This window comes from Lissotriton vulgaris, chromosome 9 (genome assembly GCF_964263255.1).
Source record: "Lissotriton vulgaris chromosome 9, aLisVul1.2, whole genome shotgun sequence".
NCBI classification, from domain to species: Eukaryota; Metazoa; Chordata; class Amphibia; order Caudata; family Salamandridae; genus Lissotriton; species Lissotriton vulgaris.
In genome coordinates this window covers 1,018,448,939-1,018,463,852 of record NC_141697.1, presented here as the reverse complement: position 1 = coordinate 1,018,463,852, position 14,914 = coordinate 1,018,448,939, and the positions used below count along the sequence as shown (strand labels likewise).

The 14,914-nt window shown below is 40.2% G+C and overlaps 1 protein-coding gene across 23 annotated transcripts in view; it reads left to right on the top strand.

Moving 5' to 3' along the window:
• The window catches only part of FOXP1 (forkhead box P1), an 875,723-nt gene that overhangs the window by 796,747 nt on the left and 64,062 nt on the right, over window positions 1–14,914 (top strand). For all 23 annotated transcript variants that reach the window (XM_086938895.1, XM_086938901.1, XM_086938902.1 and 20 more), the window contains one exon: window positions 13,471–13,554. In XM_086938895.1, coding sequence (XP_086795021.1) covers window positions 13,471–13,554 — 84 coding nt within the window. The remainder of the gene's footprint in view (window positions 1–13,470; window positions 13,555–14,914) is intronic.

The following is a 14,914-nucleotide window of genomic DNA, read 5'->3' as shown; positions in this document are numbered from 1 at the left end:
CTACAAACCCATCGGCCGCAAAGGCAATCGGAATGTAAGCTTGGAACCCTCCATTGTATCTGTAATCCCATCCAAGAGGATAGATCATTCTCATTTCTGTTGGTGGAACAGCAAGCTACTTTTGACCAGTTAGCTCAACATGGAAACATTGCAGATTCCACCACATATATATATAGAGAGAGATTCTTAACACTAATGTCTGTCCTTTTTCCATCCCTTCACTCCGGCAACTATGAGCAGACACATAACAAGTGATCCTAAGGGTTTAGAGACAGATTCATCAAGCGAAATGCGCTTGCAAAAGGGCCAGATTCTCTGAATCTGGCCCTTTGCGAGTGCAATTTTTGCATTTGGGATTCATCATCCCAAATGCAAAAATCGCTAATAAAGAATTCGCAAATTTGCGATGATTAACATTTAAGGAATCTCTATTAGAGATTCCTTAAATGCTATTCATGAAACATTTAAAAATTGCGAATTCGCAATTTAGGAGCGCTATTTACCACGAAGTCAAACCTCGTGGTAAATAGCGAAAACTTAGAAAAATGCATTTAAATGCATTTTTCTAAGTTGCATGTTACACACACATGTCCTTTGGATATGTGTGTGCACAACATCAGTGTAAATTCACATTTCAGGGGTGCTACAGGGTGTCCTTTGGACACCCCTGGCACCCTTGAAATCGCTTCCTTATTTGCGATTAGCAAATTGCTAATCGCAAATAAGGAAGCTGTAGGAATCGCAATTTATTTTGCGATTTCTTCATGAATCCCGATTTGCAAGTCCTTAATAGCGATTCCTTAATAATCGCTATTAAGGATTCGCAAATCGGGACTTTGATGAATCTAGCTGTTAGTGTTGTGTGAGAGGCCTTTAGTAAACTAACATGATTCATAACTTAAAGATGAGATTTTTTTTAAAATAATAATTTTCACTTCCGATATAAAGGGGTTGTAATTTGTTTTGGAAATGTTACTTTACAAAATCTCTCAAATCCAAGAGAAATGTAACGACTTGTCAAAACTAATACATACACTTACTCAAACAAATCATTTGTTTTTTCAAAGCAATGTGGCACGCTTGGGGATAGGCAGTAAGAATAAACCTGGAAAGAAAGAAGTCACTTCATCTTCGATACAGGTGAATGAAGAAGAGGCAAGACTTCTTTTGGTTGTAAGGTCTTGCATAGGTGAAGAAGCAATGCGATGCTTCAGAGGTTGTCTGAAAAGAGATGAAAGAGATTTTCAAATAGTGTGAATCTTTTCTCTGGAGCAAACATTTTAGACCCCACATTGTCCGATTTTCTTTGTGAATAAAACAGTGGATAATTGCGACTGTAGTATGTGGAGTGAGTAAACATTAACAGGCACATGCATCAAAGGATTTTGCGATCGCAAACGGTGCGAATCGCAAAAATCGTCCGTTTGCGATCGCAAAATCTGCTTTTGGAATGCATGAAGGGTGAAGGCCCTCGCAATTTGATAATTCGCAAATATTTGCGAATTCTCAAATTGCTATTGCATTTAAGGAATCGCATTTTTCAAAGTTTCATGTGCACACACGCCCTATGGCATGTGTGTGCACAACATATGAGCACAGATTGATTTCAGGGGTGCAACAGGGTGTCCTTTGGACACCCCTGCACCCTAGAAATCGCATTCTCAATTTGCGATTCGCTAATTGCTAATCGCAAATTGAGAATGTCTTCCCATTCATTCCTATGGGCCTTTAGGGCCATAGGAATGAACAGGGAGGTATTCCTCAATTGCGAGTCGCGATTTGCGAGTCGCAAATTGAGAATGCGATTTCTAGGGTGCAGGGGTGTCCAAAGGACACCCTGTTGCACCCCTGAAATCAATCTGTGCTCATATGTTGTGCACACACATGCTGTAGGGCGTGTGTGCACATGAAACTTTGAAAAATGCGATTCCCTGATTTAAAAAAATATATATATTGTTTGCCTAAGATCATATACATGAATGCATTCATTAAGTCTGATCGTAGTCAAGACCTTCTGATTTTAGTAAAATTCTATGTATAAAATACTTGAAGGGGCTTTCATCTCTCACTCTCCTCATGCATTGATGTGTTATATCATTCAGATCTTTCTTCCACCGTAGCCCACTTCTGTCATTGGCTCACTTCACTGTGGATGATGGCGTTCTGCTCTTGCACAATGTGAACTTACTTAGAGATGCCAGGGTCTACAGGCCTAGTGTGTCTTTTTTGGTGAAACAAAAATAGACAGGACTGTTTGATGAACAAAAAAGGTTTTAAAAAAAAAGTTTTACAAAAACCATTAGAAAAGAAAAAAAGTATTGGAAAACCCAAAAGGTTGGCTGCCAACGCCAGGCGAATTGGGTTTGCTAATGTTTGATTTAAATAGCTGTATTTTAACTGCAATCTTTTTACCTGTTCTGTGTGCCTCCTTAAACCCTTGCATGCTGATGACGGCCCCCGTCCGTCATGCACTACGACGCTCGTGTGCTGATGACAGCTGGGGGCCGTCATAAACCCGCCCACTTGGGATTTTTGCCGCACAGGTGCAGAATCTCGACCGCATGCAAAGGGTTAAAAGGTCATTTTCCCAGAACCTTGAAATTCAGACAAATTTGACATTTACTGAACAAATCTAATATAATCCTGAATGGGGATACATGTTTAGTTATTTTTTGAGAAACTAAAGGAAGAGCGTGGTCAACCATCTGTGGTGCTTGTTTCATTTGTGGCTGAAGATGCGTATAACATTACAATTGTCACAGGCCGCAGGATGAAGGACTTTTTGAGCATAGTTTGCCATAGTCACTTAGGTCCTACTGGGAGTGTCTTCGTCCCGTTTAAAAAGGGCTCAACGCCTTGTTAATATTTTCCTGTGTAGTCCTCAACTTTTGAGCCCCCTTACGGTTAGTGCTGTCACCCTTTTTACCAGTGCTTACCTGGATTCTCTGGGTGCTTGGGAGTGTTAAAATGCATTACTGTGACTTGCCCGCACATTGTCTAACAGGTCCCTGATACGGTTTAAAAGAGCTGCAGGCATAAACTAGCCGATATTCACAGTTTGCGAAAAAATCAGAAGACAATACATGTGGCGGACTATTATCTCGCCTATGTCTAGGAGGACATATTTAAGTGTAAACCATAATCTCTCACACATGGCCATGAACCCCTACTATTTCGTCCTAGTCCACATAGCCTCAGCTCACAGTTACAGACTGCCACTAATCCCTGGTTTCAATTCTATTATTGATGCTCTCAGTTCATTTCAAATGCAAAGACAGACCCGGTGTTAACTAGTAATGTATTGTAGCATTTCTATCTGCAAATTAGTTTCTGAAAGTATCAATGTGGGAAACAAAACGTTCTGAGCGATAAAGATATGAGGCAAATGTATTACGCCTGTGAATCTAAATTCAGAAATTCTTAAATGCATTTAAGATTCAGTGTTTCTTGCCCTTCTAGATGGGGTGACAGCGTGTGTCTGCATAGTCATAAGGTTAATACGGAGGAGAAATTAAAACAACGTTGAGCATAATGTAGCTAACAGCAGATGAGAACCCTGTTTTGTATGCAAGGCCGCAGTGAAGAGATATATGGAAAGCCCAGGGCAAAATAGAGAAGATAATTACATTTGGAATTTTACTGAGTTAAAAGTCATTTACATCTCCAAATAATCTGAGAGAAAAGTCTGCAAAACATGCTGAAAGTTTTTTGTTTTTATGGTGAGAAGGTACTTATCTTAATTACATAACTTTTAATTATCTGAACATTTTCTTTTTGCTATTTCACTTAATCCTAAATAGGAGACACATATTTATCATTGTTCTGTCCTTCTTGATTGACAGATGAGCAAGGAATACGGTATTTATATTAATCGAATCAAAGTTCAATCAAGGACATTTTAAGTGTCTTGTGTACCTGGTTCGGAAAGGTTAATTATTTCCTTATTTAATTATTTTAGCTTAGAAAGCAAGACATGTAAGCATATTAAATGCGAGATTCAAGAGCAGTGCATCTTCCATTAAGCTGCTGCACAACAGCTTTCTTTCTACAATTGCTACTGAAATGGAAAATTGATTAGGATGCATTAGTATTGCTGCCACTGTCATGCTCCAATATTATTCACACATTTATAGGTAGAATGCAGCGTTCATCTCAAGGTTGTGTGACAAATATCTTTAGCTGCGCTCTAGATTTAGTTTGCAGCTCCATTGACTTGATGACACTCTCATTGCTGTTTTGAAGACATTGTTTTCTGTTTCTGTATATGCTGGCTAACACTTGCCGCAACTGCACAGCTATTGACTAAAATGATTGCCGCAAGAACTAATGATTGTTTGACTTTACTAATTTGGGCGGTCTTAAAGTGCTTATATGTGGGGTACATTTTCTGTACAGCATGGATTAACTTCTGAAGAGTGTTAAGGACCCGATTTTGCGATTATGGCTGAATTCGGACCATTGTGCAAACAAGAGATTGCACAGGGATTGGATTGAGTTCTGTGATAAGTTATCACATGTTTTTTTTTTTTTACCTTATTTTTTATCAGCATTTGGTGGGAAATTGTATTTACCACATGTTATAAATACCCAACTGTATTACGACAAACTTTTAACAATTGCCCAAATGTTATTCACATTCTCACTTGCTCTTCCTGCTTCAGTTTCCTAAATACATTATAGTGTTAGCTGCATTATGCTCGAAAGTGCCCCATCACTCCTGTATTTCTTAGGGCGGCTTCCAAAATAATTCACCCAACAAACCGATGGATCATCCATTCTAGTTCTCATCTCCATTAAGACTATTTAACTGTCGCCTGCAGATTCTCCTCGGATTATTTCTAGAGCTGGGAGTGCTACTTTCATGATCCAAAAAACCATCACCAGTTTTTGTCATGGCCGTCCTCAGCCGAGATCTCCATTTCTTGTAGTTCATCCTTTTCTGCTTGAATAACTTCATTTTGAAGCAATACTACAAAATGTAAGTGAACAAGAGGTACTGTGAGCTTTCTGATGGGTACGATGTGTCAAGCCAGTCATTGAGGAGCCATTTATTCATTATAGGCATCAGTTTGTTTTACCTAGCGCCATGCTTGCTTCGTTAGGTTTTCAGCAATTGGTCCTAAACCTGCATTGCCAAAGTATTATCCTGCCTGTATCTAAAGACTAAACTTTAAAGTAAAACCTGCTGCAATGAAAAAACCAAAGATAAAAAAACAATTGTGTTCTGTATACAGTGCATCTTTGAGATATAGAATTTAATTTGTGGTCATTCGGTCTACTTTTGCGTTGTAAAATCGTCAATTTTTGTGTTGCAGTACTTGCTCTCCATTGGAATTGGAATGATTCGCCAAACAGCCAATACCGTGGGCTGATAGATAAGTACTCTTCTGGGCGAAACCAAAGTCCACTCTATGTATATTTCAAAGAATTAGTTACAATAATCTTTCAAACAGCTGTGCTGTCAAATCAGACTTAAAAAGCACCTTGACACCCAGGAACATGGCCAGAAAAGTATTTACTTCCTATTAATCAATGAATTAACTGACAGTCTGTATGTGTCCACTATTAATGTGTGAGGTCCTTTTTGGAATCCATTGATTTGTACCATACTCGTTCATCTCTTAATGTTCACTATTGCTTTGTATCTCTGCGCTTGTCATTTATAAGCAACAGATAGAAAGTTAACAAAGATAACCGGCGCATTGGGCCGTGATGGCGATTCGCAATTTTGTAGCTGGATAAATACCTGGCAAGTGCCACCCATTCGGATCCCCTTCCCCTGTTTATGGTTCAAAGAAAGAACTCTTGGCGGAGTTAAGCGACCTGACTTCAACATCCTCCATGTCTGACCTGAATATGTAGTGATTTTTTCATTGATTGTTAAGGTGTCCCAAGACGAAAACCATTTTTGTACATTGAGACTGTTTTCACTTAAGGACAGGTGTGTATTTATAGTAGCAGAGAGAGACACACTGAGAATGACTAGGCATTTGGCATGTTCACTGCAAAGGGCAACATGGACAGTATCATTTTCATATTTTTGATGTTGTGGACATCTTCTGGGCAACCCTCTTATAAGAGAAGAAGTATACATAGTTTTGTTATTCTCATTCCAGCTTTCTGTGTAATTATTAGATCATGCACAGCATTTCTGAATGTTTCCATTTCACATTTACAGCGTCCGGTTGCACCCAGAGAAGCAGTCTTCTGAAAGAGAGATGCTGCATTGTACTGACACAGGCGGTATGCTAAAAAGTACTTTTTTCACTAAGAGCAGACTTAAAGGTTTTTATCTGCTGTGTGTGCAGGAAATTTGGCCTTTCTTCGCATGATGCAGATTGCCTGTGGCAAAAACCCACATCATCCTAACATTTGAAGATAATGTTAAAACCATCCAAAATGAGTATTACATTCTGATTGACCTCCTTTTTAAATTCACCTAGGTGATGAGTCTCTTTCAGTCCTTACGACCCTAAAGTATTCCTTTAGTAGGATTAGGTTTTAGAAAGTATTGTTGTCTTTGGATCCCCAGTATCGGGGAACTAGCAAGGTTCTAAATCATGGTCACCTATGCAATCACCCGCAGAATCCACAGAAGAATGGCTAATATTGGAGAGCTTTCGTTGATTGCTTGAGTTTCCTTCATCTAGGTCTTCTTAGGTGAAAGAGATGCTAGACAATTTCAAATATTATGACTTATTTGAGCAAACCCCTTTGCATAGTTGTGGTGCTATTGACCAGACCTGCTCAACCAAATAAGTATTTTACTGCCACCACAAGAGAGTCTGCAGTGTTGTTCAGTTCATTTTTCCAGAATGAGGGCGGGTTGAAGCAGTCACTTTTTGTTGAGAACAAATTCAGTGGCTGATCACTTCCAATTCTAAAAAGGAAACCCATTAAGCCACTGTGTACGGTCAGGTCTTTTTGGCTTGGGCTGACTATGGTTGATGTTTTAGAGCCTTGTTTTGACCACTGAAGATAACTCAGTGGGCCTTCAAGCATAGAATATCTGCTTTTGATCTTTCTTTCCAATCGCCAGTAATTTACTAAGAGCAGTGTTTAATGAAGTAATAACTCGATCCTGGTACACTGCAGAACAGCGGGTTTCATGTGGTGGCATTGCAACGTCTCTCTGGAGTTCTATCCTCCGTCCTCAGACAGTTATGCTAGCAAGCAGGGTAATAAATGCCATAATCAATTTTTATAAAGAGTTTATTACTGGTTTTTGCAATTCCTAAGCCATCTAAATAACAAATTATGGTTACTTAATGTAACCATATACATTTAACAACCTCAGAAGAATGAAAGGCTTGATTGACCTAACTGACACTCAATCACATGACCTGCAGGTCTGATACTATCGTATTTTCTATGTCATGCTATAGAGAACACATTTTTTAAGTAAGATAGCCATCTTTTCACCCAAAAATATATTAAGGGCATTGATAGGCGTTGCTTTACAAGGTATAATCTGTCAATAATTTGAAGCCTGTAAATTCTGCTGTTTTGGCACAAAGTGTAGTAACAGGTTTTAAAGGCAGTACAGACCACTTCTAATGCAGCTTTCCTCGCCAACTTTTGATGTTATCTTGGTATGCAGGGTATTGATTTGTAATGTTATATGCAGTTTTATGTGTCTCCTTTTGATTACTTGAGAATGCTTCGCAGAGAGGGAGAGAATTCAACAGCATCAGAGTGTGAGAAGTTGTCCACACCGACTTTTGATTCACCGCCTCTGAAATTCGCAAATTGTGATTAGTGTTCTCTGGTGAGGTCAAGTACACACAAATCTGAGGAGTTCAGTTTTCCATGGTTTCCCAAAGTCATATAACTGAGTTCGGATCAAAAGCTTCAACGGAAGATATTCCAATGTCTGCTTTTTTACACCCACTGACCTTCCAGCTTGTTTTATCGTCTTAAATTTTTGTTGACTAATGTGATGGATGGACTTTGATTTACGACATTGGTTGGGACATATTTAGGCGTCCGATTCTGGTATATAGGAGCCGCTAATCTGGTATTCTTTGTGAATTGTACATAGCACATTGAAAATGTGATCCTGAGATGGTAGGTCTGAGGTGGTCTAGTTGGTGAAGATTAAGTAAGGCAGCGCCAGGCTAATTGTTTTTGTTAACTTAGGAAGTTAGTCATATTTCTTGTTCACTAGGTAAAGGGTTAGTCTGATGTGCTCGAGCAACACATCGAGTGCCCGCTATTTGTGAAAGAGACCTATTTAGCCAGGTCCGATGAGGCTGTGTGACTGCTTTATGTCCTCTTGCTAGATGCTGCAAGGCCAAACAAACGTCTTGTTTTTTCCTCCGCTCTGACTGCCCGATGCTGTACAGCAGGATACTAAATTTGCTCGAAATGGTTTGGGGGAGAGGGCATGGGGGGGGACAGGCAGAAGAAAGAGGAAATTGATTGACAGACCGAACACCACATTTGATTGATCCTGAGACACTCCTCCACACCACTTGACAACTTAACCCAACACCTTTTTGACTGCGTTAGCCTGGATAGTGGAGTGAATGTTTCACTCACTGGCCACCTACCAGGCTGAAGAATCAGAAGAGGACACGTACTTGGTGTTAAGAACTAGGAGGTAGGCCCTTTGTCTGTGAGTGCAAGAAGCCCAGGGAGTATTCTGGAAACAAACACCTTCTATAGGTTGCATGGCTCCATTCACTGATGCTTTCCATTTACTTCTGGTATTGAAGGTGCTGCCTTTGTTGCATTTTACAGGCTGCTGTGGGTTGTTTTTCTTAGCACATTGTGTTTTTGTAGGTCTCATTGTTCAGCACTTCGCAGCCGGCAGTGTGATATGTCACTCTGTATCAGGAGTCTTAACCTTAAAATGTAGATGGATATGTCTATTGTCGAACATAAAGAACACTATACACTAAGCAGAAATGTGAATTGTGATTGTAGCCTGCATATGTAAAGTATTCATCATCCTCATCCCTATTTAGTCCATCACTCTTGGATGCTGCACGTCCTTGAATAGGAAAATGAATAACAAAGCCAGCGTTTCTTAAACAGTTATTGGAATGGGCACAAAGGAGGCATCGTGGGGTTAGTTCCTGTTCATCTTTCACTTGTTTAGCTGTTGAACAGAGTCATGGTTACAGCGTACATTGACTGTCAGCAGCACTCTGTTTATAGGTACTCGTGCCCTTTGACTTCCTTCCCAGAGAATGCCGTTGCAATAAAGTACAATTTCTTACAAACGCCATCAATAGCCTCTCTTTTGTTTCATTGGTGCAATACTGTTGAGCGCTTCCTCTTATCACCGACCAGGCAATCGCCATGGACGGCATCCCCATAATTTATGTAAAGTGCGGAAATCCAGCAATGGAATTCGGATTTTGAATCTCACTTTGCCTTTATGCAAGATTTTAAAAACACAGTGAAATAAAATAATTTCTGTTTTACATCCCATTTATCATTCATTTTTACTGATTGATTTGAAAATTTGTAAAGTGTTCCTAGGCCCGGGGGTGTCTTGGCATTACCTTCTGATGCTAAGGTGGGCCCTGATTGATTGCAATAAAGCCATGTCTTTAAAGATTTCCTAAAAGTCATGAGAGTCATGCAGATTTGATGCTAAGGGGGAGAGTATTCCAGTGTAATGCTCGGCCTCTAATGAAGCTGCCTCCTCCCAAAGAGAGAAATGTGGGGGACGGCATCACCAGATTTCTGGTGTTACTTGTGTGAAGAGCTCTTCTTGGAGTGTACCACCTAAAATTCTTCTTTTTGGTGGTCTGGACCTAACCCATCCTAGCATCTTAATGCAATGCATAAGGCTTTGAAAATAGCATGCTTTTGCACAGGGAGCTAGTGCAGTTCACTGAGAGCCTGAATCGCCGAATGGAATTTATGGAGGTTCAGCAACATCCTGGCAACATTTGTAGATTAGTTAAAATGCCATTTTGTAGATTTCGGTACAGGCCGTTGCAATAGTCAATATAGGAGAGAATTAAAGCAAAGACTACTGTCTTTAATAACTCAAAACGGATTAAGTGAGACCTCTTTTTTTTAATGATTTTTGAAACAAAATAGGAGGAGATGACTGAGGACACCTGATTCTTATAAGTGAGTCTATTATCCAGAATAACACCCACATTTTTAACTTTATTCATGGGTACCGACAGAGTCCCCAACTCTTGTGGCCACCAAGATGGGGGACCAGAAGGAGGTGTCATGCCCGAACAGCATCACCTCAGATTTGGAAGAGTTTAATTTGAGGCAGCGGTTGCCTATTTAATTACTAACTGCTGACATGCAATATTGAAAGGTATCACCTATTTTGTAGCCGGAACTAGAAAATTATACTACTATTTGGAAAAACTCAAATGATTTGATTAAAATGGTCAAAGGCGTGATGTGTTTATTAAAAAGTGTAGGACTTCGAGACAAGCACTGTGGCACACCATAGGGCAACGTATATGGCTCAGATTCGAAATTGCAGAGTACAACAGATTATGTCCTATTAGTTAAAAAAGAATGAAAGTGGCCAAGGCTGTATTCTTAATCCCCAGCTGTCTTAGCCAGTTGATCAAACCGATAGCCGCAGATATGTCCAACAGGATATGGGCTGATCTGCCTCCCTTATCTAGTGTAGATCTGAGTTCTTCAAATGGCCACAATTAGGGCTGTTTCCGTACTGTGACTGCTTCGAAACCCAAATTGGGTCAAATCTAGAAGGTTGCTTGACTCAATAAATGCGGTCAATTGATTATTCATAGCTTTTTCAGCTAATTTGTCCTGAAGGGGAAGCCTGGATCTCGGGCGATAGTTGGTAGTATCTTGTGTATCTAGGTTGGATTTTGTTTTATACACTTACCAGGTGCACTATTTTTCTCTCATTTAAGTAAGACTGTTTTCCCAAAATATTGCCAATGCACTAATTGCAGACATTTTTAATATTTTCCTAAATTATCTAGTTTTGATGCCATGTTCTTTCAAAATCTGAGTTACCTCTGTTGACGTAGGCCAAATACTTTGAATTAAAAGCTGCTTGTGTAATTAAATCCTAAACCCACTGGCTGTGCAGAAAACTGTCATTATTAGTAACATTTCATTCAAATTTGCTCTCAGGTTGCTTCCAGTGAACTAGTGGATTAAGCTTACAACATTTAGCTCCATGCAAAAAGCATACTGGGTGTTAGCGGGGGTGGGGGTCTTAAAAAGAGATGACACATCAGATCTTGGTCTCCGCTCAGACGGCAGCTATCTGCTAAACAACATGAAACTGACCGTAACCGGAGTGGGAGGTGGTAGATCCCACCTTGAATTGCCCTCATGAAAGCCACAGCCTACCCCCCATTCTGGAACCACAAGGAAATGTTTGACTGCCAGGAAACAGTGTTAAATGACAGGAATTTTACCTACCTAGACACTGACGAGAACCCTGTGTGTACAGGAATTGTCTGACCCTATGCTTACATAAACGAAATACTTGTCTGCATGTCTACTCCCTCTTTGTATATATAGCCCTTTATGATATGAAGTTACACCCAGGTGGAATTCGGGTGATGTCTGTAAACCCATATTTGTTGTACATTATAATGTAGACCAAAGTCACTTTTGAAAAATTACACTTCAGTGTGGGAAAAGATCCTGTGACAACTGATTGGAAGGTCAGCAAATGAAATCGACGTGGTCAATAAGTCTATAGGCTACCAGTGAGGAGCAGAGGGGAGAAAATGAATGCTGGTAGCACAGTGATAACTATCTTAGAATCACCAAGAAACCACGAGGCTATGCTCAAAGCAGTCCTTTTGGCAAAGACTGTGGTGTTGGACAGCCACCGGCTGCTCTTCTTTGTTGACACGAGCCCCATCACCCCAGTCAAGGGGCATGCACTTATTGAAGTTCGTAGAGCTCTCCTTGCCAGGGGCTTTATAGGGTTCTTATTGTTCTTGTTATAACTGCAAGTCTCCAGTTTGAGCAAGAAACATGTTTTCTTCCAAAATAAAGCAAGTCTTTTTTGGAAGGGCTGGAGTGAAGTGATGATTAAAAAGCTCAGAACATTTCTGGCGTGGGTGTTGGTACTTTCCTTGGTGGGGGTGGGCTGATAAACCAACCTGTGATTGTTGCAGCAGTGTTCCTTGTGTGAGTGATAGGAATTGTGGATATGGAACAATAAAGAATCCTTTTCATCACTACGTCATTTCCCCTCTTTTTTATCCTGTGAGTATTGCACATTATTGCCGTTAATAAAGTGACTTGATGCAAATGTTTAGTTGAATGTTACTATACTTATGTTTGAGTCAATTCCTCCAATTAAAAAGGGGTATGTTGTATTGTGATGCTGCGATAACATCGATAAGAATGGACTATGAACATGTGGTTTAAAATGAAACAATAACATTGATTACATCCTGTTTTGTGAGTGCACATTGGCTAAATGCATCCTAAAAGAGGCTTGTTTTGATCAAAGCCATTATTGGCTTTGTGCAGACGTAGGACTTGCTGACTACTCTTGCTGGTAACAATTTATACCTTGGCTTAGAAAATTGAGGTTTCTTGATCAAGAAAACCTTCAAGATCAAAGGTGATGATGTAAATTCCAATTTAGTCTCCAATACAGTTCCATGATTGAGGGATGACTGATGGGCAATGACCACCTCCTCTTGGTTTCCAGCACCCCCTCCACCCCTCTTTAGAAAAACTAATTTTTTTTACATTCACAAGGTAGTTTGTCTTCTTTCCAATGTATCATCTTGTTTCTTCTACCAAGTGTTTAACTCGAAGATATACACCAAGTGTTTAACTCGAAAACATACACTGCATTACACTGAGAATCTATTGCAGATAGAGTGGGAGTGAATAGGACCGTGCATATTCTACTTAGCTGCTACTGTGAGGCTGTGGGAAAGGTTTTTTGAGGTGCATGGCCATTACGTTGTTGCAGAATTGAAGCACTTGGTACATTTGTGGTTACGTTAAGAACCTTTGTGATGCTCAATTAGTGCACAGAAATCATCAGCATTCAAAATACACAGAATTGTGAAAAAAACATTATTTGATCTTCCCTTTCTTGAATTTTACATTTTTAAGCTCTATTCCTATTATGACATTCTCAATAGCCTCACTACTTTGCCTCTCCGGTTGATCTCTTTGATTTGCTGATTTTGTCTGGTTGCATTATTGCACACGCCTAATTTTTTTTGCCACCTAACTTGGAATCCGATGTGCACATTTTTTATGAGGATATATTTACACTACCAGTAAATGTTTGGGATGTTGCATACCCTACTGAGGTGCTGCAAGTACTCAATGGGCTGCTTGGTTCAGTGAATGAACTCTTCGATCTAACCATGCTCGATATCTGAATTTTCAGCGCAAGGATTTTTTCTGTGTCAGCAAGGAACGAATCTTTAAAAAGAATCAGTCTATTTTGTACATTGCAGTCTACTTGAGATTTTACTCACTGAGACATTAACTGATATTAATTCTTTTTGTTAGCTTTCGAAAGACAAAGAGCGCTTGCAAGCAATGATGACACACCTGCATGTGAAGTCAACAGAACCAAAAGTTACTCCACAACCGGTAAGTTACAAGACTTCATAAAGGCCATATATATTCTTGTTTTTCGGGTTAAGAATAATGGGAATTGTTCTCTATTCACCCACCCTCTGCATGGATTAGCCATTTAAGCATGAGTTGTTGAGGTATTTTCTGTGAATGTACATCTAATGTGATCAAAATTCAGATTTTTCTACAGAATTGTCGAAATAAAACTTTGAACTATACAAGGTTGCACAAATTCACCCTGAATTGTCTTTACGCCCCTGAAATGTGGACATTACCTATGTGGCTCTCTGTTTTATTGAATGAACTGCATAATTAGATTGACATACTAGGAAGGGTCAGGGAGTTCCTGCAGTCCTTTTCAGATAACCGAAGCAATGAGCGAAACACTGTTTAACAGAGGTCCCATAGATATCTGCATGCTCCATCTCACGCTTAATGTCTTTGAGGCCACTAGCTTTGATGATTTCCAAGCCTTCCAGAAATGTGATGATGGCAGTGACTTGGTAGTAAAAGGATAGAGGTAACAGAATCCATGCCCTCCTTAGGAATATTCAGCCAAGAATAAGGCTCATCACAATCATCTATAGGACAAAGGATGAAAAGTTGGTACCTTCTGTGCTTTTTGCCCACTCTTCCGGTCATCTTCACCTTTTGGTTTCATCTTACGATGTGCACATCAGACGTGTAGTGGGGAAATGTTTGGAGTCCTCAAAAATGTACGTAAAACGTTAGATCTCCTTCCAATAGAGGCTAGGAAGATGTTGGTGCACGCCCTTATTACATCTCGCCTAGACTATGGCAACATACTCTATCTTGGCGCCACTGCTGAATGTCTTAGGAGATTGCAGGTTGTGCAGAATGCCGCCGCACGGCTGATACTTAAGCAGCCTAGCAGGGCTGCCTCTAAAAGAGCCCTGGATACACTACCCTGGCTTCCAGTAAGGAAAAGAGTGATGTTTAAGGTATCATGCACCTGCCACCGCATCACCCAGAACGTTGGTCCTTCATATCTGAGGGACCTTGTACCAGCTATGTGCCTGGAAGGTACCTTAGATCTAGTGGGACTGGCCTGCTGAAAGTGCCGAAGGTAAAGAATGCCAGAATGGGAGGAAGATCGTTCAGGTTCTTGGCAGCTCAGAACTGGATCAAACTCCCTTTAAAACTCCGGATGGAGATCTCTGAAGCTAAGTTTAGAAAGGCGCTTAAAACGTATTTGTTCTCAGGTTAACCAAGCGGGCGCCTTGGACCGCGGTTTGGGCCGTTACCACTTCTCTCACCCCAGCACGGGGACACGCTGGGATGGCGTAACCATGCGCTTTATAAATCCCTTTATTATTATTATTATTTTTATTATGATTACATGAAAGCCCACCTC